This window comes from Punica granatum, chromosome 7 (genome assembly GCF_007655135.1).
Source record: "Punica granatum isolate Tunisia-2019 chromosome 7, ASM765513v2, whole genome shotgun sequence".
Classification (NCBI taxonomy): Eukaryota; Viridiplantae; Streptophyta; class Magnoliopsida; order Myrtales; family Lythraceae; genus Punica; species Punica granatum.
In genome coordinates, this window is record NC_045133.1 from 21,190,643 (window position 1) to 21,218,578 (window position 27,936).

At 37.7% G+C, this 27,936-nt stretch overlaps 4 protein-coding genes across 9 annotated transcripts; 1 reads left to right on the top strand and 3 right to left on the bottom strand.

The window, feature by feature from the left end:
• Window positions 1-5,042: 5,042 nt before the first annotated feature.
• LOC116212784 lies at window positions 5,043-6,927 on the bottom strand. The gene has a single exon (XM_031547474.1). It carries the CDS (start codon window positions 6,683-6,685, stop codon window positions 5,426-5,428), a length of 1,260 nt encoding a protein of 419 aa, XP_031403334.1. The 5' UTR covers window positions 6,686-6,927; the 3' UTR covers window positions 5,043-5,425.
• Window positions 6,928-7,411: 484 nt separating this feature from the next.
• Window positions 7,412-10,488, top strand: LOC116212783. Of its 2 annotated transcripts, none has more exons than XM_031547471.1 (7): window positions 7,412-7,797; window positions 7,895-8,518; window positions 8,960-9,147; window positions 9,324-9,562; window positions 9,662-9,861; window positions 9,977-10,102; window positions 10,193-10,488. In XM_031547471.1, the coding sequence occupies exons 1-7, from the start codon at window positions 7,639-7,641 to the stop codon at window positions 10,289-10,291; spliced, it is 1,635 nt and encodes a 544-aa protein (XP_031403331.1). In that variant the 5' UTR covers window positions 7,412-7,638; the 3' UTR covers window positions 10,292-10,488. The 2 variants fall into 2 exon arrangements, with proteins under 2 accessions (XP_031403331.1, XP_031403332.1); XM_031547472.1 differs by having other exon boundaries at window positions 7,664-7,797; window positions 7,912-8,518.
• Window positions 10,489-10,603: 115 nt separating this feature from the next.
• On the bottom strand, window positions 10,604-14,410 carry LOC116212785. 5 transcript variants are annotated; one of them, XM_031547477.1, is made up of 2 exons: window positions 13,829-14,397; window positions 10,604-10,947 (listed from the first exon to the last, which is right to left on the bottom strand). In XM_031547477.1, exons 1-2 carry the CDS (start codon window positions 14,183-14,185, stop codon window positions 10,918-10,920), a joined length of 387 nt encoding a protein of 128 aa, XP_031403337.1. In that variant the 5' UTR covers window positions 14,186-14,397; the 3' UTR covers window positions 10,604-10,917. The 5 variants fall into 5 exon arrangements, with proteins under 5 accessions (XP_031403337.1, XP_031403335.1, XP_031403339.1 ...); XM_031547475.1 differs by lacking the exon at window positions 10,604-10,947 and adding an exon at window positions 11,839-12,268 and having other exon boundaries at window positions 13,829-14,410; XM_031547479.1 differs by lacking the exon at window positions 10,604-10,947 and adding an exon at window positions 12,275-12,464 and having other exon boundaries at window positions 13,829-14,408.
• Window positions 14,411-22,353: 7,943 nt separating this feature from the next.
• On the bottom strand, window positions 22,354-27,278 carry LOC116214185 (zinc finger CCCH domain-containing protein 6). Its single transcript, XM_031549516.1, has 4 exons — window positions 26,830-27,278; window positions 23,851-24,063; window positions 23,628-23,752; window positions 22,354-23,520 (listed from the first exon to the last, which is right to left on the bottom strand). Exons 1-4 carry the CDS (start codon window positions 26,887-26,889, stop codon window positions 22,641-22,643), a joined length of 1,278 nt encoding a protein of 425 aa, XP_031405376.1. The 5' UTR covers window positions 26,890-27,278; the 3' UTR covers window positions 22,354-22,640.
• Between the last annotated feature and the right edge of the window lie 658 nt (window positions 27,279-27,936).

Below are 27,936 nucleotides of genomic sequence, written 5' to 3' on the forward strand. Positions count from 1 at the left end.
CCTTTCCATGAAATTTTATATTGTTTAAACTAATCATACCATCCTATGATTGAGAGAATGATTGACATGATCATTGGACGTGGATATTCTAAAAGGAACAAGTTTTTTTTTTTCTAAGAGTTCGGAAGTATATACCGTGAACTGCAATGATATATAAACATAATGAGATGGTTCATAAACATATAGGGGGGGAATAAAAAAAGACGGTTCATAAACCATCAAATGTGTGTCTTGACGACCCGGCAATAGAAACATCTCAAGAGCTCCTATTCATTGACGAGGTCCTATCTTGGTTAAGTAGCCCAAGCCTTTCCCCTCCTTCTAACCGAGCAGTATTTACGTGTCACTCGATTTACTGTGACAATTAGCACCTCAGTTGCTTATCTCACAAGTAATTCATTGTTCATCAATGAAGGCGTGTCAAGCAGAATCCATCCTAAGCTCAAGACTATAACCTGTTTGAGATCGTCCTATGAGCGCCTACCTTCTCTTTTCTTTTCTTTTATTATATTAATTTTTTAGCCTAAGTAGTACGATTGGTGATAATTTTTCAAACCATAGTTTGGTGGGTTCAATTTGACGGTTGTAGGTTAATAAAGTTTGGGAAGATTGCTTCTTATTTTATATTTCAAACTTTAATCAATCATTCATCTCGCATTCAATAGTTTTTAATAGTATCCCTCGAACTCTTAAACTTAATTGTGAAACCTACCATTATTTTTCAGCAATTTTTATTTCTATACTTTTCCATAAGCAAAGACGCTCCCATACCAAGCCTAATTAGGCTATTACCTTCGTCATGCATTCATATGAAATTTGTTGGAGATATAAGATATGCCAGTCGAGATGTCGGCAACCTGGCTGGCTGGCCGGCATGCTGGGGGCAGAATCTAGCAAGCTAAACCGTTCAGCAGGCACCACACAGTCGATAGGCGCATGATTGTGTAAAGCACGGTTTTTTTTTCCCTTAAAATGCGCTTGCAAGGTTGGTCAATTAAGGATTGCGGTACTTCATATGTCCTAACAAGTAGCTAAAATTCTGCTAATAGAAAAATTGGTATATAGAGATGAGAGATGAGATGAGTTGGGCGTTGGTGACAGGTGAGGAAGAAGAGGAGAGAGTTAACCCAACCCCCATGTTACGAGGCCGCAATTTACGGGAATTAATTCCTTGGCTGTACTCTGTCCCTTCCCACGCAGAAAAACACAAACACAGCACATGGGGGTGGGGGGGAAGCTGCGGATGATGAACGATGCCTTGCTGGGGGGCTTCTCCGGATGGGATGGCCCGAGAATCCTCCCACCAAATCCGAAAGCTTTGTTTCTCCTAACACGGTCTGCCCATGAACGGAAAAAAGGAAAAAAAAAAAAAAAAAAAGAAGAAATGATCTGACATATAATATAATCTCAAATCACCTTATTTCACAGCATGATTATGTAAAAGATCGACAAAAGTTTTACCACCGAGGAAACCTTTGTTGTAGTCATTTGCTGCATGTTCGTAAGTGTTGTCGAGAGTTGTTATCCTACGTTCGAGAAAACAGAAAGAAAACTCTGCGTACATAAAATGGATTGGATTGATTATTCCGAAGATTCAAACTTTTGGATTGAATATGAGACGAATGTGAAAATTTTACAAGTATTTCCTCGTACCGCGTTATCTGGTGCCTGTGGCCAGCACTTTCTCATTTCACACCCATATATCTTCTTCTCTACATGTTCGATACTGTATCAACGAGCGGTGGGCACGAGATTATCCTTTTGATTAATTGTTTGATACACACAAGAAGTACGTACGTCCTTTCCCCCTGGTCCATTAACATAATTGTTGCATGGAAGTAATGGTCGTGACTTCTCCATCTCTTCTGTGCGCGTCCTGATATCTGAAAGTTTAATAGGCTTTGACTAATTCAGTTCGAGCGGAATCGGCCCATTATAAGATAAAGTTCTCGCAACATAAATTTTCTCAATTTACAATACTTAAATCCGAAACTTTACGAGGGAAATATGTACATCTCTCCATCTCTAGCTGCCTTGCGCTCTTTCCCACTAGATAATGTATCTATTATTAATGACTTGCTATTGGGAAATTCTACAGTGGAATCATTAAAAGTAGTAGTGGCAAAGTATACTCAAGTATTTTACTAAAAGTTTTCTCAAAATTCATATAAATTACTAACAAATGTAAGTAAATTTTTTTTGAAATCCGTGTAATTTACTCCAAATTTAAGTAATTTATTAAGAATATAAAACAATTTACCTCAATTAAATTCTTAAAAACTTGAAAAATGTGAAATTTGTTCAAAATTTATTATTTTACTATAATTTTTTTAGGTAATTTATGTAAAATTTTCACTGAATTTATAAGCGGTCCGATCCATCTTCAATTCGAGATTTTTTTTTTTCAATTACCTGATACCTTGTAAAACTTCAATGTGACCCATAAACAATTGAATTAATCTTTAACTCAAAAGCTCAAGCTATTAGATTATGGTACTCAATTTCTTTTAAATCCAAAAATATTTTTTCAATTTTCCGATGTAGGATTGACTATTTTCATTGATGTCTACTTCCGTGCATAGTGCAACCACTTTTGAAGTGATTGCACCTTAGATTCCTTGACATAGTGGTAATAGAGAGTTCACTAGACAATGGGAACATGAAAGGTCGAGGGAAGCAAGTGAAAAGCCTTTATTATCTGCATTATGAGCAAGATAAATATCGTTCGTGATACTAAATTCACGACCAATTCCATGGTTATAGTCTTGTTTTCACACCGACCATGGGGGACCAAATGTTCCGCCGAGTCTCCGAGAGCACTTACGTGTTTTCGTAAAACTGTATTGAACGCGACTGATCATGAAATTCCTGGTTTTCTTCTACGCTGCTAGCATGGTCAATTTCTTCTTCCTTGTTTTTGTACATTGAAAGGGACATCGCACCCGTTGATGCTAGTCAGTTCCGTTAAAGCTGATGATTGTGATCAATCATACAATGATTTTTCTAGTGATTCCCAACCCCAAACCTGCATTGTCTTTTTTAAATTACTTCTCTGACTTTTTCTTTTTAATTATTTTTTCAGATTTGCGTTTTGTTTATGATAAAGTTGGCGACGGCTGGACGTGGGGGTTGCAGGTGAAGTGCAAAATCAAATCATGATTAGTAAGAACCCTAAGGAGAGTGCATAGAATGTACTTTGCAGCTGCACTCTCACTTACTCCCAACCCCCCCACCAAACACACCCTCCAAGATTCTGCTGTTGGCTTCAACTCGACCTGTTCCCACCATCTGTTTCTGCTAAAACCGAGTGTAAAAAGAGTCTTTCATGATCGCATTGACGACGAGCAATGCAAGATTTGTCTGTGGTAACAAACTTGCCACCCATCAGGAAAATTTACAGGTGCTTATGGTTCCCTTGGAATCTCGAATGGTGACAGTGTAAATTGCTTACGACTAACTCGAGTAGCGCTTAAGTCCTCCCAAACGATCTAGCGTCGAGTAATGGGCGGATACTCTACTCTCTCATCCACCCTCAACCTCACGGCTTCGATTCCGACACGATGTTACTCCTCGATGAAATGGATTATGTAGAGACAATAATTTCTCCAACAGCTCAACATGCTTTGGGCTAATTCCCCCTTAGCCATTGAGCCACTAACATCAGAGAAAAGCCTCTCCAAACTTCAAGATCTGCGACCTGCCCAGGCCCAAACTTTCCAAATCAGTTCCTTTGAAGTATTAGGCCCGAGTAAACATATTCTTTTTTTGCTGAATAAAAAGACTAGATCGGATTATTAGCCCGCTGTGACTATCTCAACTAAAGGAACCTAACCGCCACGGAATATTCCTTTCACCATAGCTCGCTGAGACTTTAACCCAACTTGATCACCGCAGCCCCACCAACACACTAGTGAATTAAATCCAAGGCCCACTGGATCAAGGATTATGGGCCGACCACTGCCATCCCATAATACACCCACATCGTGACGAGCTCTACGTCCTTAGTGAGGTTTGAACTCGTAATGTTCAAGTGGAGCTCTTGATACTTAACCACTAGACCACCATGCTGGTGGTCCGAGTAAAAATTTTCACCGTACCAAAATCCGGAAAATCAAATGGTGTTAGCAGCTGAATCTCTTAAAAGTTAAAACACTTGACTGATCAAGACCGGCATTGTCAATAACATACAGAACCTCGAGCAAGTTTGTCTATGCTGATGGTTACGGTTACTAACATTTCCCATCAACCCCACGGTTACCCTGAAAACAATGGCCACATACAGAACACCCTATTTTGACCCCAACATCCTTCCATTTGCTATACATGACAGGGTATGAAGATCTGAACTTGGTATCATCATTACCGTAAATTGCAAAGATATTAACCTTCTGGTGAAAGATAGTAGAGTTGCTGGGGCAAGGAATCCCTAGCAGGCAATGTCAGCATGAGCCTATATCATAAGTTACTTTTGCAATCATAGTACAAGGAAGAATTGATGCTTGCGAATATTATCGGGGTATCAAGCAACTTATCAGGTCAAGGAGCGATAATCTACAATGGGACAGCAGATAAAACCAAATAAAGAGGAGGCATGCATTTCACCGGAAAGTGGACTCAAGCGTGTTGTTCTGACAATATAGCCCAAGATGCAGTGAATTCTCAAGATAGTAACAACTGATGGTCAATGATATTGCTTGTGCGCAGATCGTAAAAGCTAAAAGCAGCAGCTTTACAATGAAAAACGATTTAATGAAGCAAGCTATGATAAAATGTACGTAACGTGTCATGATATCTACCTACTAACTCAATTGATCAACTGCAGATAACTCGACTGAAATCATTCCCGATTCTGTCTTTGGAAGTTCAACTAATAGGAGTAACTTCCCATGGACACTTCATAATTTGATGTATCTTCTGATTATCCGGGCAAACAGCAGTCAGTAGAGATAACACTGAACAGCAGGAGTAGTGGATTACTATCAATTAATCAACCTTCTTGATAAAGCTGGATCAAGTTTTATCAATTAATCAAGCCTTCATACTCCAACCAACATACAATAAATTTATTGCAAAATCATAACAATGTAAAATGTGAAATTTCTAGCAGAAATAATAGTACACTTTATGTTTTCCGGATCCTAATGGTTTGTCTAGACTTGACATTTCCGTAAGACTAATACAGCACAAACCAAGATATAACAATTCTTAAATTGCAAAAAGTGAAAGTAGCCATCACCATCCTATAATGCTGATAAGAAATATCTCATCGCAAAGAAGTAAACAATTGGCACATTTATTGCACATTGCTGATAAATTCCAGCCCGAGGTCAAAGCCTATAAATTTGCATCAATCCTGTGTTGAGAAACCCAAAACCAAATAGCAACTATATCCTTACCTCTTGTGTAAGAACCTCTAAAATATAGATCATACCCTGACCGGCTTCTGCAGGACAGCAGATAAAACCTCCAACTTCCCTGTCCCAGAAGCATCGGGCTTCTCTCCCACAACGTATTTCAGCTTCTTGTACCCGAACCGCTCAATCAATCGGGTCAAAACCCTCTTCTTCTCCTCATTAGCACAGTAGAAGTTATCCAACCAGAACAGCCCACCTGCTCTCAGGATCCTATCGATATCGAACATCAAGAACTCCAGCTTCTCCACCTTAGGCCCAACATCCAATAAGCTCGAGGCATGTACGATATCGAAAACATTATCATAGAAGGGAAACCTATGGTCCAAGCTCAGGAACAGCGGAAAAAGCCCTCTTGCGGCAATGAACTCGCTAAAGGGAGCATCGATGTTCAACGTGTTAGTGATCATAGTCACGTTCCTCTCAGACATTCTCGCCGCAAAGGTCCCAGACCCACCTCCGATATCGAACCCAATCCTAATGGAACCTCCACCCATAGTCAGAACATCATCAATGAGGAAATCATTCTTACCCCTAGCCTTAACAAACTTCTGAGGCTCATACCCGTTGACCAAGTCAAAGCAACCGGCACACTCCCTCGTGATCTTCTTAGTGTTCACACACTCGAAGCTCTTACATCCTAAGCCACTCCAACTCACACTCTTGTCACTGACATTCTTCCAAAGAGAAACGGGAAAAGGGCGCAAACCCGTTTTTGGGATCGACTTCGCGAAGCATCTCCGCCGGGGCAGAGGTTCGCAGCCGCGCAAGATCAGCTTCTGGGCAAGGCTCCAATCGTCGGGGCAGGGCCCGAGGGGCTTGTAGGTCATGTACAGGGACAGCAAGTCGGCGGATTTCTCGCAGGAGTGGCCGACGGAGGCCACCATCTCGGTGATCCCGGTCCTCGAGTCCTTCCCGAGGGGAAGGGAGTGGCGGTCCAGGAAAATCTTGAGCTCAGAGGCGATGTTGGGGCGGGAAAGGTCGAGGCTTTCGTAGCCGAGGAGCTCCTTCTCCATCTTCGCGAGCTTCTTCTGGGAGGCATCGATCTCCCGCAGGATGAGGGAGACCTGCTCGGAGATGAGGTGGACGTTCTTGTGGGTGTGGTGGAGGAGGGTCTGGTGGGCCCTGGGGGAGGAGTAAGTGAAGGCGTATAGGGCGAAGATGTTGGTGGCGACGACGGAGAGTAGCATGAGTATGTTGACGGCGGACGAGCAGATTGTGGCCCGCCGGAACCGGGCCGTCCCATCGCCGATCTTCAACGAGACAGACCCCATTTCCCGAGAAGCAGAAGGGGGAAGTGTTCCCACTTGACAGTGTGAGTGAAGAAGAAGAATGACTGATTAGGGAATGGAGCCAAAGCAGGTGAAAGATTAGGAAATCTTAGGACACTGTCGACTTTGTGAGGAAATAATTGTCGGCAGTGAGGAGGTTTTGGATGAAGAAGAAGAGAGACCAGACCAGGCCAGGCCAGACCAGATTGGATCTCTCAGGGTCAAAGTGAGTCACATGTTGATGTTAGATATTTACACATAATCATACTTAAGATTAGCATTATTCTTTCAAAATTAACCTCCTTATCCTTTTAACAACTCCTCAACCAATCCACGATAACTAATCGTCATTCATACATCAGATTATCTCGTGTCACGGATACATTTAATGCGTTTCAAAACAGGTATATAGAAAGGAATAAATAACCTCTAGCATTTATATTATATTTCGTGATTTATTTTGAATCAAATTTACTAAATATAGAACTTGAAATTTGCTTATGGAAAAATTACTATCCAAAATAAGATATTAAGAAAATTGTCTCGGTCCATATATTCGAGGGGTTTCTCATCGCAAGTAAAGTATTTTCCTTTCGCTATCGGCTGCTAGACATACGAATATAGAGCATGCTAGACATAGTTCAACCTGGTCGGGTTAGGCAGAAGCTTAGCCTAATTTAACTCAATAATAATGGCAATATGATGAGACGATTATAACGGTAGTCAACGTGAAGTTGACAATATCATCGATTCCCTTAGGAAAGCTCAAAAAAGAAATTAGGAAAAACAAAAAGATTGGTTTGGGAGGAAACACGACGTCGTTTCGGTGGCATCACCGTTGTTCCCAGTCAGTTTGATGGATCGCCATTGATGGTCGAACCTTCCTTCTGTCTCCGTCTTCTCTTCCTGGGAAAGACGAAAGCGAAGATCTTTGTAGCTTTCCCAGAGAATTAACGATGGGAGCCTCATCTTCAACGGAGCAGAAAGAGGTGTCGCCGGAGCAAAGAGAGGTGGAAGCGCAGGCAGCTTCCACCGGCGCTCTCCCGATGCTCCACAAGGCATTCTCCCGCCTCGCCGATCCCCAAGAGAAGGCCATCCCTGTTCAGTCTCTGCAGGTGATCCATTCCCCCAAAATCCCCCATTTTCCCCAAATCATCAATAGAATGTTTTTTGGGTATCTGATACGATGTTTGTGATCTTTGATGGCGTCAGAAATGCTTCTCTCTCAGCTGCAGGAGCCCGATTCTCGAGCCGCCTGGAATTTCGATGCCCGAATCGATTCTGGGGTTGCTTGGACATCTGGGCCACTCCATAGTCGACCTGTTCTTCGTCCCTGGGAATGGTGGGTTGCGCTGGGTCGAGTTCGTGAGAGGATACGTCAACTGCTGCGGGAGGATGGCTGCGTCGGCCTGCCTCAATAACCTGCTCAGAGTTTTTAAGTTTGCAGCCGAAAGAGTCGGCCTGGCAGCCAACCTGTGGTTTGATTCTGATGGAGCTGAGAGTAAAGTGGCTGGATATTTAGTGCCCTCCGATCTTTATGCGCTCCTACTGATGTGTTCGAGCATGTGTTGGAGTACCAGAATGAACGGAGCTTCGAAGTCTGATAAGGGGGCTGTCTTTTATGTTCCTGATATAGAGAATCTCGTATGCTCGGCGGTTGTTTCGTGTGCCGAAGGTGGTGGAAATTTGGATCCGTGGAACTGTGATATTTTCAGTTTGGAAGCTCGGCTTCCTGCTGGGAAGTTTCTGACTTGGGTATTGGGTACCGTTCCAAGACTTCCCGACTGCTTCTCACAATTTGTCTCCGCGACCCTTCAGTGCTCGGTTGCATCAGAGGTATTCAGTTTGTCATCCATGACTGTGTTAAGTTTGTTTCAAGTATTTCTGCTTAGTTAATTGAATGACAATGGTTTTCCCCCCGGCTTGGAGCAGTATCGGTTTCAAGTATCCTATTTTTATAGATATGGGGAAGATGTGATATCTTTCTTTCTATGGCTTCTGAAGAATCAAAATTAAGTTTCGATGAGGTAACGATAGTTTTGGCTATTGTAAACTCAATTACCTGCATGTATGTCAGTGATTCCATCCGTCTGCGCCAATCATTTAGATACGTAAGTGGTCATATTATCAAGAGCAGAATTTCCAGGAACTTTCAAGTGAATGGATTCTTCTTGCTGTTTGATCTTGCTCATATGAAAATGATATATTTGTGTCATAAACAGCCTAAATACTACGTTTTCATATTTGTGATGTGACTCGTCTTATAATCTATATCAGGATGAATTCGGACCCTCAGGTTCATCTTCAAAAGATAGCAATTCAGAATGGGCTTCCGAGACGCACCTTCTGACTCGTGGAAAGGCATGGGCAATCTCCCTTACATTCAGAGCAGCAGCAAGTGAAGAAATTTTAAGGCATTGCTTTTCTTGCAATAGCAACGAGATGAATCAGAATCTTCTGTATCGGTTCGTCATCTTTTCCCGATCACATGTCACTATTCCTTTCTGATATCATTCTTCATTAACTGAGTTGTCATGCTTTCCCTATGTTGAAGAAATGTTCCCTGTTTGTTGACTTATAATTGGATTTCTTTCTGTTGAATATGTCTGTTAATATCTCCTTTTTTTGGTTTCCAATGTAGTTCATCGATCCATGGGAAGGGCCTGAATAGGTTCTGGGCGAATGTAGATGGATATCATGGTCCGCTCCTAATTCTAATTTCTGCTTCTTGTGAGGATTCTCATCATGGTGACACGAGCGGCAAGAAATGGACCATAGGTGTAATTTTACAGCAAGGGTTTGAGAATAAGGATCAATTCTATGGAAACTCTGGGAATCTCTACTCGATAGATCCCGTCTTCAATGTCTTCTTACCCTCTGGTACTGGAAGCAGAAAATTGCATGCACAGTTTATGTTATTCTTCCTAACATGATAGTGAAGTATTCGTGGCTAATTGATGGATTGTTCAACGTGAACAGGAAAGGAGAATAATTTTGTTTACAGCCACTTGCATCCTTCGGGTAGGGTCTATGAACCTCGTCCTAAGCCTGTGGGGATCGCTTTTGGAGGAAGCATAGGGAATGAGAGAGTTTTTGTGGACCAAGATTTTGCAAGAGTAACTATTCGACATCACGCGGTTGATAAGACTTACAAACCGGGTCCCCTCTTCCCGAATCAGGTAGGAGTGATTCATCCCTTCCTTGCCCCCGCATATGTTACCTACGAACCAAAGCTGCGGATCTTGATGATGAGAATGACCTTATTTGCCGATTCATGATGGTAAAAAATTGTAGGGGTTTCTCCCTGTCGATGATTCGATATTAGAAGTGGAAGTTTGGGGATTGGGTGGAACAACGGCCAAGAAAGTGCAGACATCATACAAGAAAAGGGAAGAACTTTTCACGGAGCAACGGCGCAAGGTAATTTGAATTACTTCGACGAGAATAATTGCATTCTCAGTTATGAATGGATGTTTCGGACATAATGATGGTACTGCTTCTGTGACACAGGTTGATTTGAAGACCTTTGCTAGCTGGGAAGACTCCCCGGAGAAGATGATGATGGACATGGTTTCCGATCCCAACACAGTTCGGAGGGAGGACCGATGAAATGTGGACAGTTTTGGCGCCTATTGGTCAATACGGTGTAAATTCCTTTTTTGGTCAAATATTGTGTAAATCCGACATAAGAAGCTTAATTGAACTGCGGATCGAAGTTGGGTGGTTAAGAGGAAAAGAGATGTTGAAATGAAACTGTCTACTCGTTCCATGTCAGTAATACCAAATCTTCTTGCTGTGTTGCTTTACCCTTTTGTTCTTCTAAGCTAAAAGCAGTGAGTTACTTCCATCATCCAAGTGCTGCAACACCTGTATATGATCGATCCGGGTTCCAACTGATCAGGGTACAAGGAACGCTTTGGCTTCTTAGTAAACAGAACGAGCAACTGAAAAGCAACCTTCCATTGTTGCCAAAAAGCATCGGAACATGTCATGTCACTATCTTGATCAGTCCTAAATCCTAATTGGAAAAAATTATAATGTCAGGAAGGAAAGCGAACTTAGCAAACCCCTTCATCTTAATCAGTCCCTCGACATGCTGAACTTTTCAGAATAAAATGTGAAGTTCTGGATCAGTTATGATGCTCCTCGGTGATAAGAAAGATTCAACCAGGGTCTCGGATAAGACGGCCATTTATAATGGTCTGCATGAGTGTACATTGAGCAAGGATGGGCTCCTACTGCTTCTTCTCCTCTGCTTTCCGAGGCTGTCATGAACAAATGAAAGAACATAAACAATCGTGTAAGAGTTAGGCAAAATTCCATAACATTAGGCCGCAAAACATAGACCATGGGCAGATACAGGAATCAACTATCGAGAATAGATCTTGTTGATAGAGAAATCGACCATGGGTACATAGACGCATACTAAAAGTTCAGGATGGGCAACATCCCCATCCAAAACTTGGGTATCCTCCCTTCTTTAAGTCCAATAATCTAAAAATAGATAGATAATAGCATGAACCATGCAATAAACATGAACAATGAAAACGTAAGAGAATACTAACATAACTGCGACTACATACTCTCAATCACATTTTACAGATTTACCAGGAAAAAAAAAATCACATTTTACAGAGTATTCAACCATAATGAGAGGAAGTCAAAGGCAGTCAATCAATGGAGTACACAGAAGAAAAAATAAGTAGTACTGATACGACCAACAAATATCTAAAAATGAGGGGGAAACGATGAAAAGAGTGAGAGGAAAACAACTTGCAAGACTTTGATCTCAAAGTAAGAATCAAAAATGAGGAAGCCAACTCTTTGGTAGCCCTGGCACCAAACAAAAATTTCTTTGGTTAGCCCACGGACACGCATCAAAGTCACTTTTGAAGAACCAGAAGTCACAACCATATCGACCAGAGGTCATACTCCCAAAGCAAGTGCGTGATCTCACTTCTCGGGAAACGACCCAAAAGTTTATGAGCATTGAAGTTGGACACCGAAGTCCTCATAACTACCATCAAATGGAAAGTAGAGGTATAGTGATCTTAGAAAAAAAATATTGACCTCCTCTCGGCATTTTCTGACAAACAGAACCTTGGTTATTACTGGTCAGAAGGGTCACACTATAGATAAGAGGGCCAATCCAACAATATTAAGACACTGAAGGCTATCATTTCATCAGTATGAAAGTATATAAAGATTAAACTGACTAGAAAGAGACAGGAGATGGTTATGATGACAAAGACAATAAATTAAGGACATGAAATGAATTCAAACCATTGCTTTAGCAAATTTGAAAACAAAGGTAAAAGAGACAGGTCTTTCGTTCCGCTGACATCCTCACCCTTGTTTTCACATTTACAAAAGAAATGAACATGAAATTCACCACTCTTCTTTGCCTTGTTGACTTCATCATCATAATCCCCCTCCTTGTCTTCCCAATCTATTTGATCTTCTTAGTCCGTCCTACTAATGTATTGAGATCCTTCACAGTACTGGTCATTGTTTGCAGCAGCCTCTTCTTGTGATTCGGCTCTTCTAACCGGTGATAACAAAGGCGATCTGTTTGCTGAGAGAATGCTGAGGAAGGTTGGCATTTGCTTTAGGATTGCAACATGACCGACTTACCATCCACAGATGGTAGATGTAACAAATTTGGTGGCCTAGCACTGCACTCATCAGACTTTTGGTAGTTCTCCTCATATAACAGCAAGCTCTAGGTGCAAGAGATAATCTTTTGGTAGGGATAAGGGGCTCCGAGATATCCTCAAGAGATCTAAGGGAAAGTAAATCAATGGACTACAGTGATAAACTAGAAGCAAAAGTATGAAGTAATGGTACAACCAACAAATACCTAAAAATGAGGGGGAAATATTGAAAATACAGAGAGGAAAAGAACTTCCAAGACATAGATCGCCGAGTAAGAAGCCCAAATAGGAAAGTCAATTCTTTGGTAGCCCAAGGACGTGCACCAGAAGGCTCTTTTGAAGAACTAGAAGTCACAACCATATCAATCGGAGGTCTTCCTCCCGAAGCAGGAGCGATATTAGAAAATGACCCAACAGTTGATGAGCACTGTTGGGCACCAAAGTCTTTACAGCTACCATCAAATGGGAAGTAGAGGTATAGGGATCTTAGAAGAAAATGTGGACCGCCTCTTGGCATATTCTGACAAACAGTACCTTGGCTGTTACCAGTCATAAGAGCCATATTATAGATAGGAGGGTTATCAGTTCAACAGTATGAGAGATAATAAAGATTAAACAAACTAGAAAGAGACAGGAGATGGTTATGATGACAAACACAATAAATTAAGGAAGCGTAATGAATTCAAACCATTGCTTTAGCAAACTTGAAAACAAAGGTAAAGGAGGACCTCCTCACCCTATTTTCACATTCACAAAAGAAATGGATATGAAATCACCACTCTTATTTGCCTTGTTAACTTCATCATCATAATCCCCCTCCTTGATCATCTTCCCAATCTATTTGATCTTCATAGTCTGTCCTACTTATGTACTGAGATACTCCATTGTCCTGATCATTGTTTGCAGAGGACTCTTATCATGATTCAACTCTTCTAACCAGGGCTAACAAAGGTGATCTGTTTGCTGAGAGAATGCCAAGAAAGGTTTGCATTAGTTATAAGATTGCAATATGACAGACTCCCCATCCGCGGAAGGCAGATGTAACAAACTCGGTGGCAAGCACTGCATTCATCAGACTTTTTGGTTGTTTTCCTCATCTAAGAGCAAGCTCTAGGTGCAAGAGACAATCTTTTGGTTGGGATAGGGGCTCAGCTCAAGAGGACCTCTGATAACAATCCATGGTGATACTACAAAATGCAAGAGCTTGGGGCTTCAAAACACATAATTAAGACAGGTAATGGCTCGATCAAACTGTAAATGAAGAAAAAACAACCAAGGAATCACCATTCTCTCGAATTAGGAGCACTGTCACTGATGAACACCAGCTGTTCGACTAAATGCCGCAGAGGTAAAAAACCAAAAACCCACAAAATCAGATACTGACCACAGACCCCTGTTGGACCAAATGTCACAGAGGCAAAGCCCTACACGAACAGAACCAGACCTCGACCCACAACTCTACCATGACAAGCAAACAAATGAACAGACTGACCTTAGTGCCGGGGGCGAACTGGTGGAGCTCCTCCTCGGGGATGATGACGGGCCACGCCTCGCCGCCCTCGCGGAACATCTGCTCGGTCTCAAGGAACTGACCTTTCTCGAGGATCATGGTCCGGATGTTCTGAGCGGGGGTGGAGGTGGCGTCGAAGACCTCCTCTACTCCGTTGACGAAGGTAACGGTGATCTGGGGCGGGTGGTCGTCGGTGCGGCGCTTGACAACGACCTGGCAGGCGGGGTTGGACTCCTTGGCCTTGCGGGCGTTGCACTGCGCCAAGAACTCCATGCACGACGCGATGCGCGGGTCGAGGGCGTTGAACTCGATCCTCACCTTGGACAGGAACTTCAGCATCTTTGAGTTTCGGCTTCTCGTCCTTCTGCTTGCTACTGCCGGAGAGCTCGAGCTGAAAAGAAGAGCTCCAGCTCCAGCTCCAGCTCGAGCTATGAGGTCTCAAGAGCGCGGAAGCAGACCAAGCCTAGTGCCGGTCTAACTTGGTGCAACGAAAATGGGATGGGAGATGAGGTTGATGATTTACTAGTAGTGGGGACGTGGGCACGGGACGAGATAGTTCGGCTTTAGGTGCTAAGCATAACAGTCCCGAATTTTCGGAAAATGGAAATTATTTAACCGAAACCGATCGTCTAACCATATTCCAATCATAAATTCGTCCCAAAAATAACTATCTTTTCGATTCAGTTAAATTAAAAAAATTAACATTAAACTCTAAATTTATAAAGTCTAATCGCTCCATAAGAGAATTAACACTAAATAAAGTGTTAAAAAAAACAAGCACGTTTATATACTAATCAAATTTTTACGAAATTATAATTACAAAAAATATCAAAATTCCCACAATTACTAAACACCTCTTAATGACTGGATGATTTTTTAGATTTCTTTTTCAACTTTTTCTCTTGAGAAAAAAAAAAGAAAGTGGTAATATTTAAACTCGGATCTATAAATGAATATAACAAAATATATAATTCATATTTTTTTTTTATATTCGGTACGGGACGGTTAAACATGATTTTTGAAATTAGAAACCGTAACTGTCTCGAAACCAAACGATTTGAGAATTTAGGAATCGAATTTTTCTCGAAACCGAGTAATTTGTTTATTTTTCGTTTCGAACCGTGATGATTATCGGGACAACTCGGTTATCAGTTATTTTCACACGGCCCTAGTTTGTAGGACATTTGGTATTAGATAGTTAATGAATATAAAAAGCTCTTGTAACGAAATCCAACCCAAAAACCTAGAGAGACATAGTACTTTTATTTTTTCGGTGTGCACCCGATACTCAGAAGCCCTGACTAATCCAATTCACCTTGTTTAAGGAGAATAAACGGCGAAGCATTTGAACCAATCCATATTGGTTCACTACACTCCATTTCTCGAAAAACTAGTTTCATGACCGTGCATTGCACGTGTTCATTTTAATATATCTTTTAATATTTTCTCTTATATGTAATAATTACTCACATCTTGAAAGACCAATTCTTTCATTACGATCAACAATATCTTTTAATAATTATTAATTTCCAGTTTCAAACAATAATTTTTAATAACTTTCATTATAAATTAGAGTGCGTTAATAGTTCAACATGTTTTACAACTAATCGTGTCATTTACTATTTAAGTTAATTATTAATTCATATTTATCACATATACTTTAATTTAGAAATTACAATACAGATTTATATTCATATTTACCAAATATGTTTTGAAAATAGTTTTTATGACATCCATATCTTTTAAGCGTGTTTCTTTAAATCTTTGATTATTGATGATCATAAATTCATATATAATACGTAAAGTTTTTTCTTCTATACAACCCTAAGTCAATAAAAAGCTGATCGTGGATATTTTATATAGATATATGATAAATTATATATTCCTTTAGTGCCGTTATCCTCCATGTTGTAATTTTTAATGCACTAGTCATGAAGCTCGTGTTTTGTATGTATAAATAGCAATTTACAATTAGTAAAATATATTATTTTTTCTCAACAAAAATATATTATATTGGATGGATAATACTGTTGTTAACTTAATTTCACCAATAAAATAAGTAAAAATGTATATATATATATATATATCTGTAGCTATAAATACATATACGTATTTTAATGTTAATATCAAAAGTTCAAGATTATCAAATATTATGTAGATGATAAAATCTTTCAAAAAATTTCAAAAATATTATATTATATAAGTATCTAATAAAAAATAGTCATTCAACTTTAAAACTTTTTAGTAAAAAAATAGCCTATATCAGAAATAGCCGATTGACTCTATAATCAGAAGAAATACATATTAATACATTTATATTATAAATAACTATAAATTAACATATACTTATTCTAATACTTATTTTACAAAATTAGATACTGATTTTTTACCTCCAATAAAAAAAGTTCAAGATCATCAGATATTATATAAATGATAAAATAAAATCTTCTAAAAAATTCCAAAAATATTTTGTTATATCCACAATTTTATAAAAAAAAAGTTCATCTAAATTTTAAAATTAAAAAAATCCTTGATTTTTTAGATTAATATAATGCAATCAACAATATCTAATATGAAAATTTTAAAAAAATATTATGTTTTTATTTATTTTTGTCAAAAAATATATGTTAAATTTTTTTAAAAAAGTAGTTTTATTAAAAATTATTATAAAAAATTCAAAAAAATGGAAAAAAATCGGATTTTATCGTATCATATATTTTAAGAATTAAAATAAAAATCAGTTTTATTAAGAGTTAATATAAAAATTAAAAAATTCAATGAAATTTCATTCAGGAATCGAGCGTTGTAAGCCCATCTAGCAGGGTCCAATATAAGTTCCCTTTATATTATATATACATATATATATATATAGATGGTTTTCAGAATTTTTCATACGATAAAAAACTATCATCGCCCGAATTCAATATTAAAAAGGTACATTATATATGTTTAATAAGTAGCAAAGAGCGAGAGTGCACATTAATTTCTGGCAAACTTGCATTCGGAGGAAAAAATATAAAATCATAGATATCATTTTTCACTTGGCTTTTTTTTTTCCCCACAAACATGGTTTGCATGAAATGAATTGACGTGCATAAGCATCGCCTCTCCTCTAAGATAACAATCAATATAGTCTACAGTATGAGCAAAATAAACATAAAAAATATATTCTAAAAAATTGCAAGGCTAGAAATCATTTATTTGCCTTAGAATGTGTAAATAATTTAGCAAATGCCGACTGAATAGATATCACAAAGAAGGAAGCTGGAAACGAATGATAATAGACTACAAGAAATTAACTAAGAATTCATTGCAGAAATTTGTGATAGACAATAGAAATTTGGCTCCACTCCGCTTCTTCCTCCGGTAGTTGCCTTCACTCCGCTTGCTCCTCCGACCATTGCCTCCAACTTTGCTTGTTCCTCCGGCCGCTCTTCATCGCTCCCTCCGACTGTTGCCTCTGAGTCTCCCTCGACATATGCCCTAACTTCTATATTGATCCCTCTCCATTCGATCCTCTCCCCCCACTCCTCTTGCTTCTCCGATCAGAGGAAGAAAAAACGGAGAAGTGCTAGAGAGACTTACACGACCCCAGAGGCTAGTGCAAATCAGAGTCAATTTCGATATTCGAAATTGTACAGTTTTTTTTTCTATTGTAATAATTGTATTCTGATTTTTAGGAAACCTATTTGTTTCTTCATATGATAAGATATTTTGAATGATTAATTTTATATTATAATCAATGATAATTAGCAAAATCGAACTAATCTTGAAATGGTTCATTAACAATTATATAACTAACTTTATTGATCAATATGCATACATATAGATATGTTAATTTAATCATTTAAGTATTAGGTATATTTTTTATAGATACTTTGAAAAATTTAATTGTATGCTTTTTAAAATTAACGTTTTTAAAAATTTTAATTTTATATTACCAGAACTATAACAATTTGTATTTGACAGAAATTATATTATGATCAGCTTAAATATTTATTTGATGGTATAATAATATATTAATAAATATATGTTCATATATATGTGTTTTTTCGAAAATTAGAATATTATATATTATGAGTATTAAATGAGTGAGATTTTTAGTCTTTCAACTTTTTTCTTGATGCTACGGAAAATGAGATATAAGGTTGACGGTTAAAAGGGATAGGAAAAATTATAAAAAGTAAAAAGAAAATGATAAAACATAAATTTTGATTCTGTATTTGTAGGACATTTCGCTTTTAGATAGTTAATGAATATAAAATATTCATATGTATATTTACAACAAAAAAAAAAACTAAGAACCTCAGGGAGAGAGAGAGAGAGTATTCACTACAATCCATTTTCGAAAAATATGCTTTTAAAACATTATTTATTCCCTTTAATTGAACATTCTTAAAACCTTGATGTTATTACATACAATTTTTTATAACGTGGATTACTATTAAAAAAAAACTAGTCTTTACGTCTCAATTTACCCAAAAAAACAAAGTAGTCTTTATATCTATGAGATGCACAGGTTGTTTTACTTATTCATTTTAAAAGTGTTTATTGAAAATTATTTTTTTATACATTGATTTCGAATATACAATGTCGTTTCATTTTCCTAGCATATTTTATACTAGCGAATGACGTGCCTAGCACGGACAACAAAGAAGATAACCGAAAAATATATAAATCTTTTAGAAGGATAATCAAATTATATGAAGTAATTTCAAGCAAATCACAAAATGAAAAATTGCAAAAGTGGATTTTAACTATCATATATAGGATTAATCACTTAAAAAGGCACGACATTTGCACTTTTTCTTGAATCTAGCACGAATTCTCAATAATAACACGGAAAAGCACAACGTTCGGATTTAGCTGCGAATCTAGCACGAGGTCAAATGTAACGGTGACGACTAAAGTGAACTTAATGGTACCGCATGAGATAATATTATTGGACGAATGGATCACGCACGATTTTATTTAATAAAAAATAATTCTAAAATTATATTAAAAAAAGAGAGAAAAGAGGGAGCCCCCCAAAACCCAGAATCGAAATTGGGGTCGTGGACCACCTCAACTATGACCAACAACCCTAAATTGGGTGATGATGGCTGCGATTGGGGCTCCACCCAGAGTTGCAACAACCCCAATTTTAGGGCTCGTTCGATTCCAGTGGTAGGGACCCCTACTGCCGCCATCACCCTCCCACGTGGTTTGTCGACCACCTCTGCTGTGGCCAGCGACCTAGATTAGGATGATGGTAGCCACAATTGGGATCCTCACCACCTAAATCGAAAGAGTCATGAAATTGGGGCTTTTTCAATTCGGGGTAAGGGCCTTGATTGCGGCTACCACCACTCCAATCGAGGTCGCAAGCCATATCAATGGTGGCCGACAACCTTAATTGAGGAGGTCGTGGCCACCACAGCTGGCCCCCTCCCCTTTCCCCCGTTTTTTCTTTTCTTAAAGAAACTTCTTTTTATTTTTAAATTATTTTTTATTAAATAAAATCATGCGGGGTTCACTCATCCAATAATGTTACGCCGTGTGGTATCATTAGGTCCACGTTAGTTGTTACCGTTACATTTGATGGCGTGCTAGATTCCCAACTAAATCTGAAAGTCATTTCTTTCTATACTATTATTGAAAAGTCGTGCTAGATTCAAGAAAAAATATAAATCGTGATATTGGAATCATTTATTATTTTAGAAAAAAATCAAGTATAATTTTTGCATCTTTTATAACATTTGTTGCAAAAAGATAATTAATTTTACATGATTGTATTTCGTATATATGTTATTATTTCTTTTAGAAATTATTCATAAATATTTGTGAAACATAAATTTTCTTATTATTAATACTAGCAGAAGTTTCAATAATTAATTTCAAATTTTAAATAATATTTTAAATAAAATTAGGCTAATGTTAAATAGTATACTATTAATTTTGTTTCTACTTGTCTTATTTAATAGGTATTAAATGTTTTTTTAATATTAATGGAAAGTAAAATTTATCACATTCTAATTTATTTGGTGCACTCATTTTGAAAGGAATCTTTCAAATGTTAAATGTCTATTTTTTCATATGACCATAAGTAAATGAAATTAGTAATTCATGATTTTTTTTGGGGGAAATCTTGTACATAAAAATCTAACAATATTTTATGACATTATATATCCCTGATATCATATGGACTCATATTTTCATAAATACATATATATATATATATATCATTCTTTATATATTTGCTTCTTGAAAATCATAATAAGTAATATATTTTCATAAAGGGTAATTTAACTCTTTACTTTAGTATATGCATTAATTTACTACAATGTTCTTTCAATTAATTGCTAGTGTTTACCCGTGCGTTGCATGGTATTTTTATATAAGTTATTGATCAAAATTAGTAAAACTAATTATTCTTATAATATCAAGATGTAATTTCTATGGTCAATTTCATGTGCTCATGAACTTTCCTTGTGAATTTTTTTTTTCTATACTTGATTATATATCTCGTATTCTATTTACACATTTTTTTCAGCATCACGTTCTTTATATATTAGCAATGAAGAGACATCTGAAATTTAATACAAATCGTTTTTAGATAAAAATACATCATGTTTATGTATTGTAATGCTTTTAACATAAGACACCTTAATTATGTAATATATGTGCATCATTACTTATTTTTTAAACTTAAGTGAATGTTTCACCCATGATTTTAATAGGATTGGTAATCTCTTAAATTTTTTTCTAATTTTTTGGACATGTTTTAGTTTCTATCTCAGCTTTTTTAACCTCACAATGTGTAATTAACTTGACTGCGTTTATAACTATATAAATAAAATAAAATAAAGAAAAGTTTTGGACTTAATTATTACAAAGTTTTTTCTTTTTCTTTTTGGATATTTACTTTAGTAATACTTTAAAACATATAAAATAAATAAATCATTCTAACGTGGTTCACTTGATATAAATATAACATAAGCATATATTTATATATTGTATATGCATTTTACCTAGACCACCCACTGTATAAGAACAATTGATATACATATCCATGCATATAATAAATCATATAAGTTATTAAATTAATTAGCATGTTAAATAATTTCAGGGTCATGTTCTTGAGTATTTCCATTTTAAGTTAGTTGGCAAAAATATTTTGTTGTTTTAATAAATTAATTTGTCAAAATTATACTTTTAAGACCACATTGTAAATTTTATGATTAGTCGAATTAGTTATTTAAATGCAACCCATTGTAAATATTCCGTGCATTTTTCATTCAAATGCTTTGGATATTCCAAATATTAATCATATAAGTGACTATATTAACTTTTTTAATTAATCATCTATAAAGAATATACTGCTCGGGCCAAAAAATTCCTTTTTTTTCATGATTTATAAAATGTAGATTAAAATGCTATATGAATATTATACACATTTTCTATTTATATTTATATTTTATTTAATAATAAAGCAAGGGTTAATATTAATGCACATTTAATTTGCTAATTATGCTTTACTATATATATATATATATATATATTAATATTGATTTTATTTCAATCATGAAAAAGAAAACCTTTAATTTCATTTTTTCTATAATTTATTATATAATATTTATACTTTCTTATTTACATGATTGGTACCCTTTTGTTGATGGTCCCATTTGGTAAGTAGGAATGGAATGAAATGTTTATTTCTCAGTCCATTTCATTTTTTTATTATTGTCTCTTATGTGAGTTGAAAATGACATTTCTTCATTATCATTTTTCCTTCATTTTGATGAAATGAACATTCTCTCAAAAAAGAAATAAAATGGTCATTCTCTCATGTCACGCTACATGTTGTGAACTATCATATATATTCTTTTAATGTTTATATCTAATAATTTATATAATATACTATCTTGATAGATAAGTGCAATATTATAATTATATTCTTTCATTTTGTAATAGCCATTAAAGAAAATCACATTTTTCACTCAATAACATTATATTTTCCTATATAGCATCTATTTATTTCTACTACATTCTCGAGTACCAAACACATTATGTTTTCCTATATAGAATCTATTCATTTCCATTCCATTCCCGCGTAACAAACGGGACAGTATTACTGCATAAAAGTTATTCCATGTATAAATTAATTTCTGTAATCCTAATTTATGTAAACCTATATTAAATGCAAAACGTAACTTGTTTTACTATATATAAATAAATATAGATCGATCAAGCAGCTTGCAGAATGTCTCGACGGTTCCTTAACCTTAGTTCCGAGCGTTTGATAATCATTAGTTTCTTGAGGCTAAAAGAGAGTGCCCGCACTCCGATGCAATAAAATTTTCAAGGATCTTCTACTCGGATGAATAGAACGTTTCGAGGGGGCCATGACACCTCAAATCTTCTAACAAAGTCGATTGAATTATTCGTAGTACGTCGACCCTGCGATTGACTACCGCACAACATACTCTGACACGGAACAATTCAACAGGGCCTTTGAGCACAGCATCGAACAAGAGAAGATCATCTGGAACAATTTCTCATAGTGAATGCGAGTACAAACCTTTCCCCCATCTGTTGGCACTGTGTATAGAAAATGAGCATAACAAGAATGAACAGAAATTCGCTCACACATTTACTAATCCCTAAACGGGCGCCAGTGTCGAAATCGAACTACCCGCAGCAAAAAGGAGCATTCTGGAACATAAACAAATAAACGGGGGAAGCAGATTATAAAAACACGGGGCTTAATCAACCCCCCCGGTGATTCTGAAAAATTGTACTTACAGGAATCTCTCTATGTACCTGTGATCTCCCTATCTAACTTCATCCTCTTCGGATTCTGGACCTCTCCCATGCTATTTGCCCGGGGCTGCATCGAGCTATCATGCTGGTAGGAACAGTTTGCGCCATTCTTACAACCCCTCGAGCTGTTAAAATATATGCAGGGCTTCATAATCTTGCCCTTAGGGTCCCTCAGCCTCGGACCATTGTAAGAACTGTTAGTGCTTGCTGGTTCGGGACGGCTGTTGCTGTACTGAGGGACGACAAACTCTTGTCTCTCTCCTCCATGTTGCTGGATCAGGTTCTTGTAGTAGTTCATGTCTCTTGCTGGAGGAGGAGGAGGAGGCGGTCTTACAGTGGGCTGGGGGGGAGCTGGAGAATAGGTTGGCTGAGGGAACCGTGGGTTAGGCCCATTGGGTTGAGCATAAAAAGGTCCGCTTGAAGAAACTGCTCCTGTCACTGGGTGAGGGATGGATAAAGCTGCCGGAGCTGTGACTGGCTCAGGCGTATTCCACATATTCATGGCACCGGTACCATATTCAGTGACCAATTTCTCGATCATTTTTGGATTACTGAGGATATGGATCAGCAAGTTCTGGTCAATAGAGCTTCCCTGCTCGCTGCTCTTCATTATTGCTGTAAAGGCAGCGGAAGCAGCAGCTGCTACATCTGGCTCTAGCCCACGAGGCATTTCGGGGCCCGATTTCTCATCAGCAATCTTAGATGGCCCAGGAATTCCAGGAGCCACTAAAGGAGGCTGTGATATCATCGGAGCACCATAACTGGATGATGGATCTGCTGACACATCTTCATCCTCAATGGGAGTGATGGGTATTGATGGAATTTGCAGGTCGGACTGACTAAACTCTTCCGACTCAACCGCATAAGCAGGACTGTAATAAGAAGAAAGGAAATAAAAAAAGGGATTAAAAGTGAACAATAGTCGGGGTGATGATGGAAATTCAAGTAGTGCGATAGTTATGCAAGAGAAGCGACTCACTTTTGAGGTATAGAAGATTCTCGAGGGTAAACCGCTTCGAGAACTCTCATCTCCCTCTGGCTTTGAACCTCCACTTCCAGACTTTCTTCCCCCGCCACCACTCGCCATGTATGATTTAGAACAAACTATTCCAATTAAGAGGAGGGAAGGAGAGATAAATTAAAAAGACTGCGAGAATCCAAATCCACCACGAGGGCAAATCAAAATGGAACTTGTTGCTTACCCTTTTAGGACATCTCCAACGGATGAGAGGGATCTCAGACAACTTAATCTGATACTGATAGGAAGGTTGAGGTGCTTCAAAGCCTGGAGGCAGGGCATCTTCAGAGCCAGGTCCCGCTAAATGTGATGATGCCACTGATGTCTTTGCCTGAAGATGGTCTTGAGCACCCAAGTTGATTTGGAAAGGAGCATCTTCTGATAGGAATAGCCTCACCTAATTTTAGGAAGAAGAGTAATGGAAACCTTAGGTCTTGAGCACAATGTTACTTGAGACAAGACAACAGAACCATTCACAAGACCAAGAAAACATCGAGCAGTCGGGGCCGAAGGAAGAGATGTTCTGCCCAAGTTGAATTAATTAGATGTCTAGACTAGAAAACTATTGTTTCATTTTCATCCGATTCATGTGGATAATTATTAGGGCAATTCCCACTATTTTATGAAGAGGGTATTCCTTTAAGGACTGATAAGCAAACACCCCCATATAGATTATCACATGACTAATTTCCTTCCCTTGATTCTTTCTTAGGATACCAAATGACTGAAGCTCTTCAAAAGACTTATAACTGCAGAAACCTTTCGCTAAATGCTTATCTAATATTCTACAGCACCGCCAGCAAACGAACTTTGAGACAGTCTAGCACCACCAATGTTTACGGGACCTGAATTTACAAAATGTGCAAAACACTCAGTAAAATCCCATCTAGACACTGCAGAAACAATAGCTAGTTCCTAAATAATCCCCATTGAGGTACCTTTACAGCCGACTATGCCATGCAAGGCCATACAGCAGATCTACCAGAGACAGATGCAGAAACATGATACTAGAGCAAATATCTAAATAGTGAACATGGATCCATCAACTAGAACTCTTTCAACTGCAAATTGGAATAGTTAAAAAAATCATATTTACATTCAGGCAGTTCATAACATGGCATACATATAGAAAACTTACAATTTCAAACTATAAATTACTTCATAACCAGGAAAAATGTAAAAAAAAAAAAAAACCCCCAACTATGCATTAGTACAACTACCTCTCATGCATATTGGTTTTTAAATTAGAATGACCTAAAAATTATCAGAAGATTACTCGAGGCTCTGAACACGAATTTGTGCGAATTCATTTTTCAAAGCCAAAACTATCAATTAAAAGATGCAAAAAGGGGAAAAAAGAACAAGAAATTTTATCGATTTATTATAAATAAAAGAGTGCAAAGAACTATTCAGAATTTCAAATGGAACGAAGTACCCCAAGTTCCCAACAATCTCTAGCAAAAAAAAAAAGTAAAAGAACCGTAGCATTTAAATTCCTTCTTTTTTTCTTCTTCCTCCCCCCCCCCCACCCCAAACCCACCCACCCCACCCCCCCCCCCCCCCCCCCCCCCCCCCCCCCCCCCCCCCCCCCGGCAGAAGAAGATTCAGTTTTCCGCACAACATTAAATATATAGGCAACAGTTTGGCCTCTGCACTATACCCAGAGTATTCTCTGCCCACACTTCCTGCAGAATCAACTCTTAGAGAAAATCTTCTCTGTATCGTTTCAATTCTATCGGATGTCTCCGAAGAGACAAGAATGTGCAGACATCATATATAGCAGTTCTCAAGATTCTCCAATAATGACTGCTGGGTCAATCTCAAGATTCTCAGCAAATCATCAAGTCCTCCACATAGCAGTTCTTACTTAACTAATCATCAGCCAATCAGTGACATAATATCGTTCAGTTATATAAGTTAAAGAGCATATTCAAGCCAGAAATTAAAGTTTCTCTTGTTTTAACATTTGAAATTTTCTTGGTAGGCTGTATTTTTCCTTGTCTTTTATTCAGTTGTTATAATCACCAATAAATTCAACCAGATTCAGATGACTCTACATGATATGCTCCATTTCCATATTAACAGAAGTATTGCTACACTCTAACACATAATATTATGGTTCCCAGTGCATAAGATTGAGATTTCTGTGAGAATTACTTATTGACAGGAAAATTGATTAACTTAGTGATATCCGTAACAAGAAGACTAGATTCTCAGGATTAAATTGTGATACATGAAAAGGTAGCACCAGCATAGTGGCAAGTCCTAGTTTTTCTCTGTTCCAGTTCTGCCATTTCGGTGATCCATATGCCCGACACAAGTCAACTGAATGAAATAAGCAGCAGCCTCTGAAGTTTTTCACCTACGCAGAAGGACAGAAAAGCCAACTCTACTCTACATGCTTTCTCCATGGAAAAAAAAATAATCTGTTCTGCAAGTTAGTGAAAACGTCTTAGCGGTTTATAGACTTAAGAACTATTCTTAAGTTTGCCCAAACTTAAAATCCTCTGGAAGAAAGATTCCAAAACAAACTTCGGATTCACTTCTCATCCTACTCTCACTCTTTGCTCACATTTGAAATGCAAGAAGTACATCAAACTACTTTTCATGCAGCATGATGGGTGCTTCTCAGGCACTAATTTCATTGGCCAAAAAAAAAACAGCATACTCATTGTAAGAATCACCCAAAGTATGAAAAATGAATGAAATGGTCAATCAGGAGCAGGGAATACTCTTGAGTTCACCACTAGTGGTCCTAGTAATCCTTCTGATTGAAACAGCAAAATCATGCGCATATATACTGAAAATGTAATCTGACAGATGAAGAAACACCCAACTCTGAGCATCGGAGGTCTCAATGTACAAACTAAAGTCACGACCAAGAAGAAGGCCATCATGATTCTCATGATTAACAAAGATACCAAAAGCAAACACATTGAAGAGACATATAGATTCCTTAAAAAATGGAACTTCAAATGTCGTCACTCAGTGTAACCGTAAATTATCAGTAGGGCAGCACATCATCGGTTCAAACAGCTCAAAAATCAGTTCGCTTTAATACCACTTTGTGAAGTTCATCACATTTTTAGCTGAAAATTCATCAGAGACTCACATCGACCAGACCGAAGCCCCAAAATTAGATTCGATTGGGGGTGTTATTTACCTGACAAAGGTTAACATCTGAAGCCCATGTAACCCTTTTCGATTTGTGAAATCCCCGCATATTATCAGATCAATAATTTCCTTTCCCTCTCAAAATACTTCCTTCCCCTGCTCCAATTCTCAATGTATGTACATACACATGTAGACGGTTATGTTACAGATGAGTCGATTAGGATTCGATCTGAATCAGACGTCGATTGCGAAACTCCCCCTGCAATCAGATTCGAAAATCCCCGAGCTAGGCGGCCGCTTACCCTAATCGGAGGTCGAAACTATCAATTCAAGAGGGGAGAGAGGAGAGGAAGGGAGAGACAGAGAGGGGATGATCAACGTCTTCGTCTTCGTCTTCGTCAGAGAGATCCTAGGAAACCCTAGATCCTCTGTTCATGTTCATTTCTTCTTTTCTCCACCTGGCAGATTTTTCCATGGGGGATTTTTAAATTGCTTCATTTTATCTCTTTTTTTCCCGTTTTATTTGATTTTTAATATCATTTAATTATCTGGCGTCACTCTGGGGGGGGGGGTCGCCTCCACACCCTGCAGCTCTGGTCTGGCGCGTGGGCGACGTGGCTATGAAAGGGATGCGCGGGTGAGAGACACGCGTTGGATTGAGAGTGGGCGTCCGAGAGGGATGAGATTAGTATTTTAAGATTCTGACCACATTTTTCTTTTTATTATATATTTCCCTTTTCTCCATTCTTAAATCAAAATTTGCTCAAATGGTTTCTTTTCTCTTTCCAACGAAGTGTCGGGTTGGATTTTTGCGAATTGGGTTTTTTAATAAGTGAGAAAGTCCGAGCTTTACTTTTTAGAATTTGATTAATTAAGAGCCTGTTGTGAACTTACTAATATCATGATATATATCTTTATTTGGAGTTTAACATTCTGTTTGATTTTACAATTTGATTTTAAAATTTTAACTCTAACTTTAATTATACTCATTACACGATAAAAATCAACTCTTTCATTTCAAAAGGTGAACCCTATATATAAACTCATATATAACTCCATTATACTCAATTTAATTTTTAATATTAAATTCTCTCAACTATTCATTACTTTTTCAACAATTCAACAACACAATCATTACACAATCATCACTTTCTCT

Coding starts and splice junctions, on each gene's coding strand:
- LOC116212784 (XM_031547474.1), bottom strand. CDS start 6,685: ATGGGGTCTGTCTCGTTGAAGATCGGCGATGGGACGGCCCGGTTCCGG.
- LOC116212785 (XM_031547475.1), bottom strand. CDS start 14,185: ATGCTGAAGTTCCTGTCCAAGGTGAGGATCGAGTTCAACGCCCTCGAC. Junction 12,269..13,828: donor AGTTCGCCCCCGGCACTAAG/GTCAGTCTGTTC, acceptor AACCTTCCTCAG/CATTCTCTCAGCAAACAGAT.
- LOC116214185 (XM_031549516.1), bottom strand. CDS start 26,889: ATGCGGGGATTTCACAAATCGAAAAGGGTTACATGGGCTTCAGATGTT. Junction 24,064..26,829: donor CAGATGTTAACCTTTGTCAG/GTAAATAACACC, acceptor TCCTAAAATTAG/GTGAGGCTATTCCTATCAGA. Junction 23,521..23,627: donor GAATCTTCTATACCTCAAAA/GTGAGTCGCTTC, acceptor TTCTTATTACAG/TCCTGCTTATGCGGTTGAGT.
- LOC116212783 (XM_031547471.1), top strand. CDS start 7,639: ATGGGAGCCTCATCTTCAACGGAGCAGAAAGAGGTGTCGCCGGAGCAA. Junction 9,148..9,323: donor AATCAGAATCTTCTGTATCG/GTTCGTCATCTT, acceptor TTTCCAATGTAG/TTCATCGATCCATGGGAAGG. Junction 9,563..9,661: donor CAATGTCTTCTTACCCTCTG/GTACTGGAAGCA, acceptor CAACGTGAACAG/GAAAGGAGAATAATTTTGTT.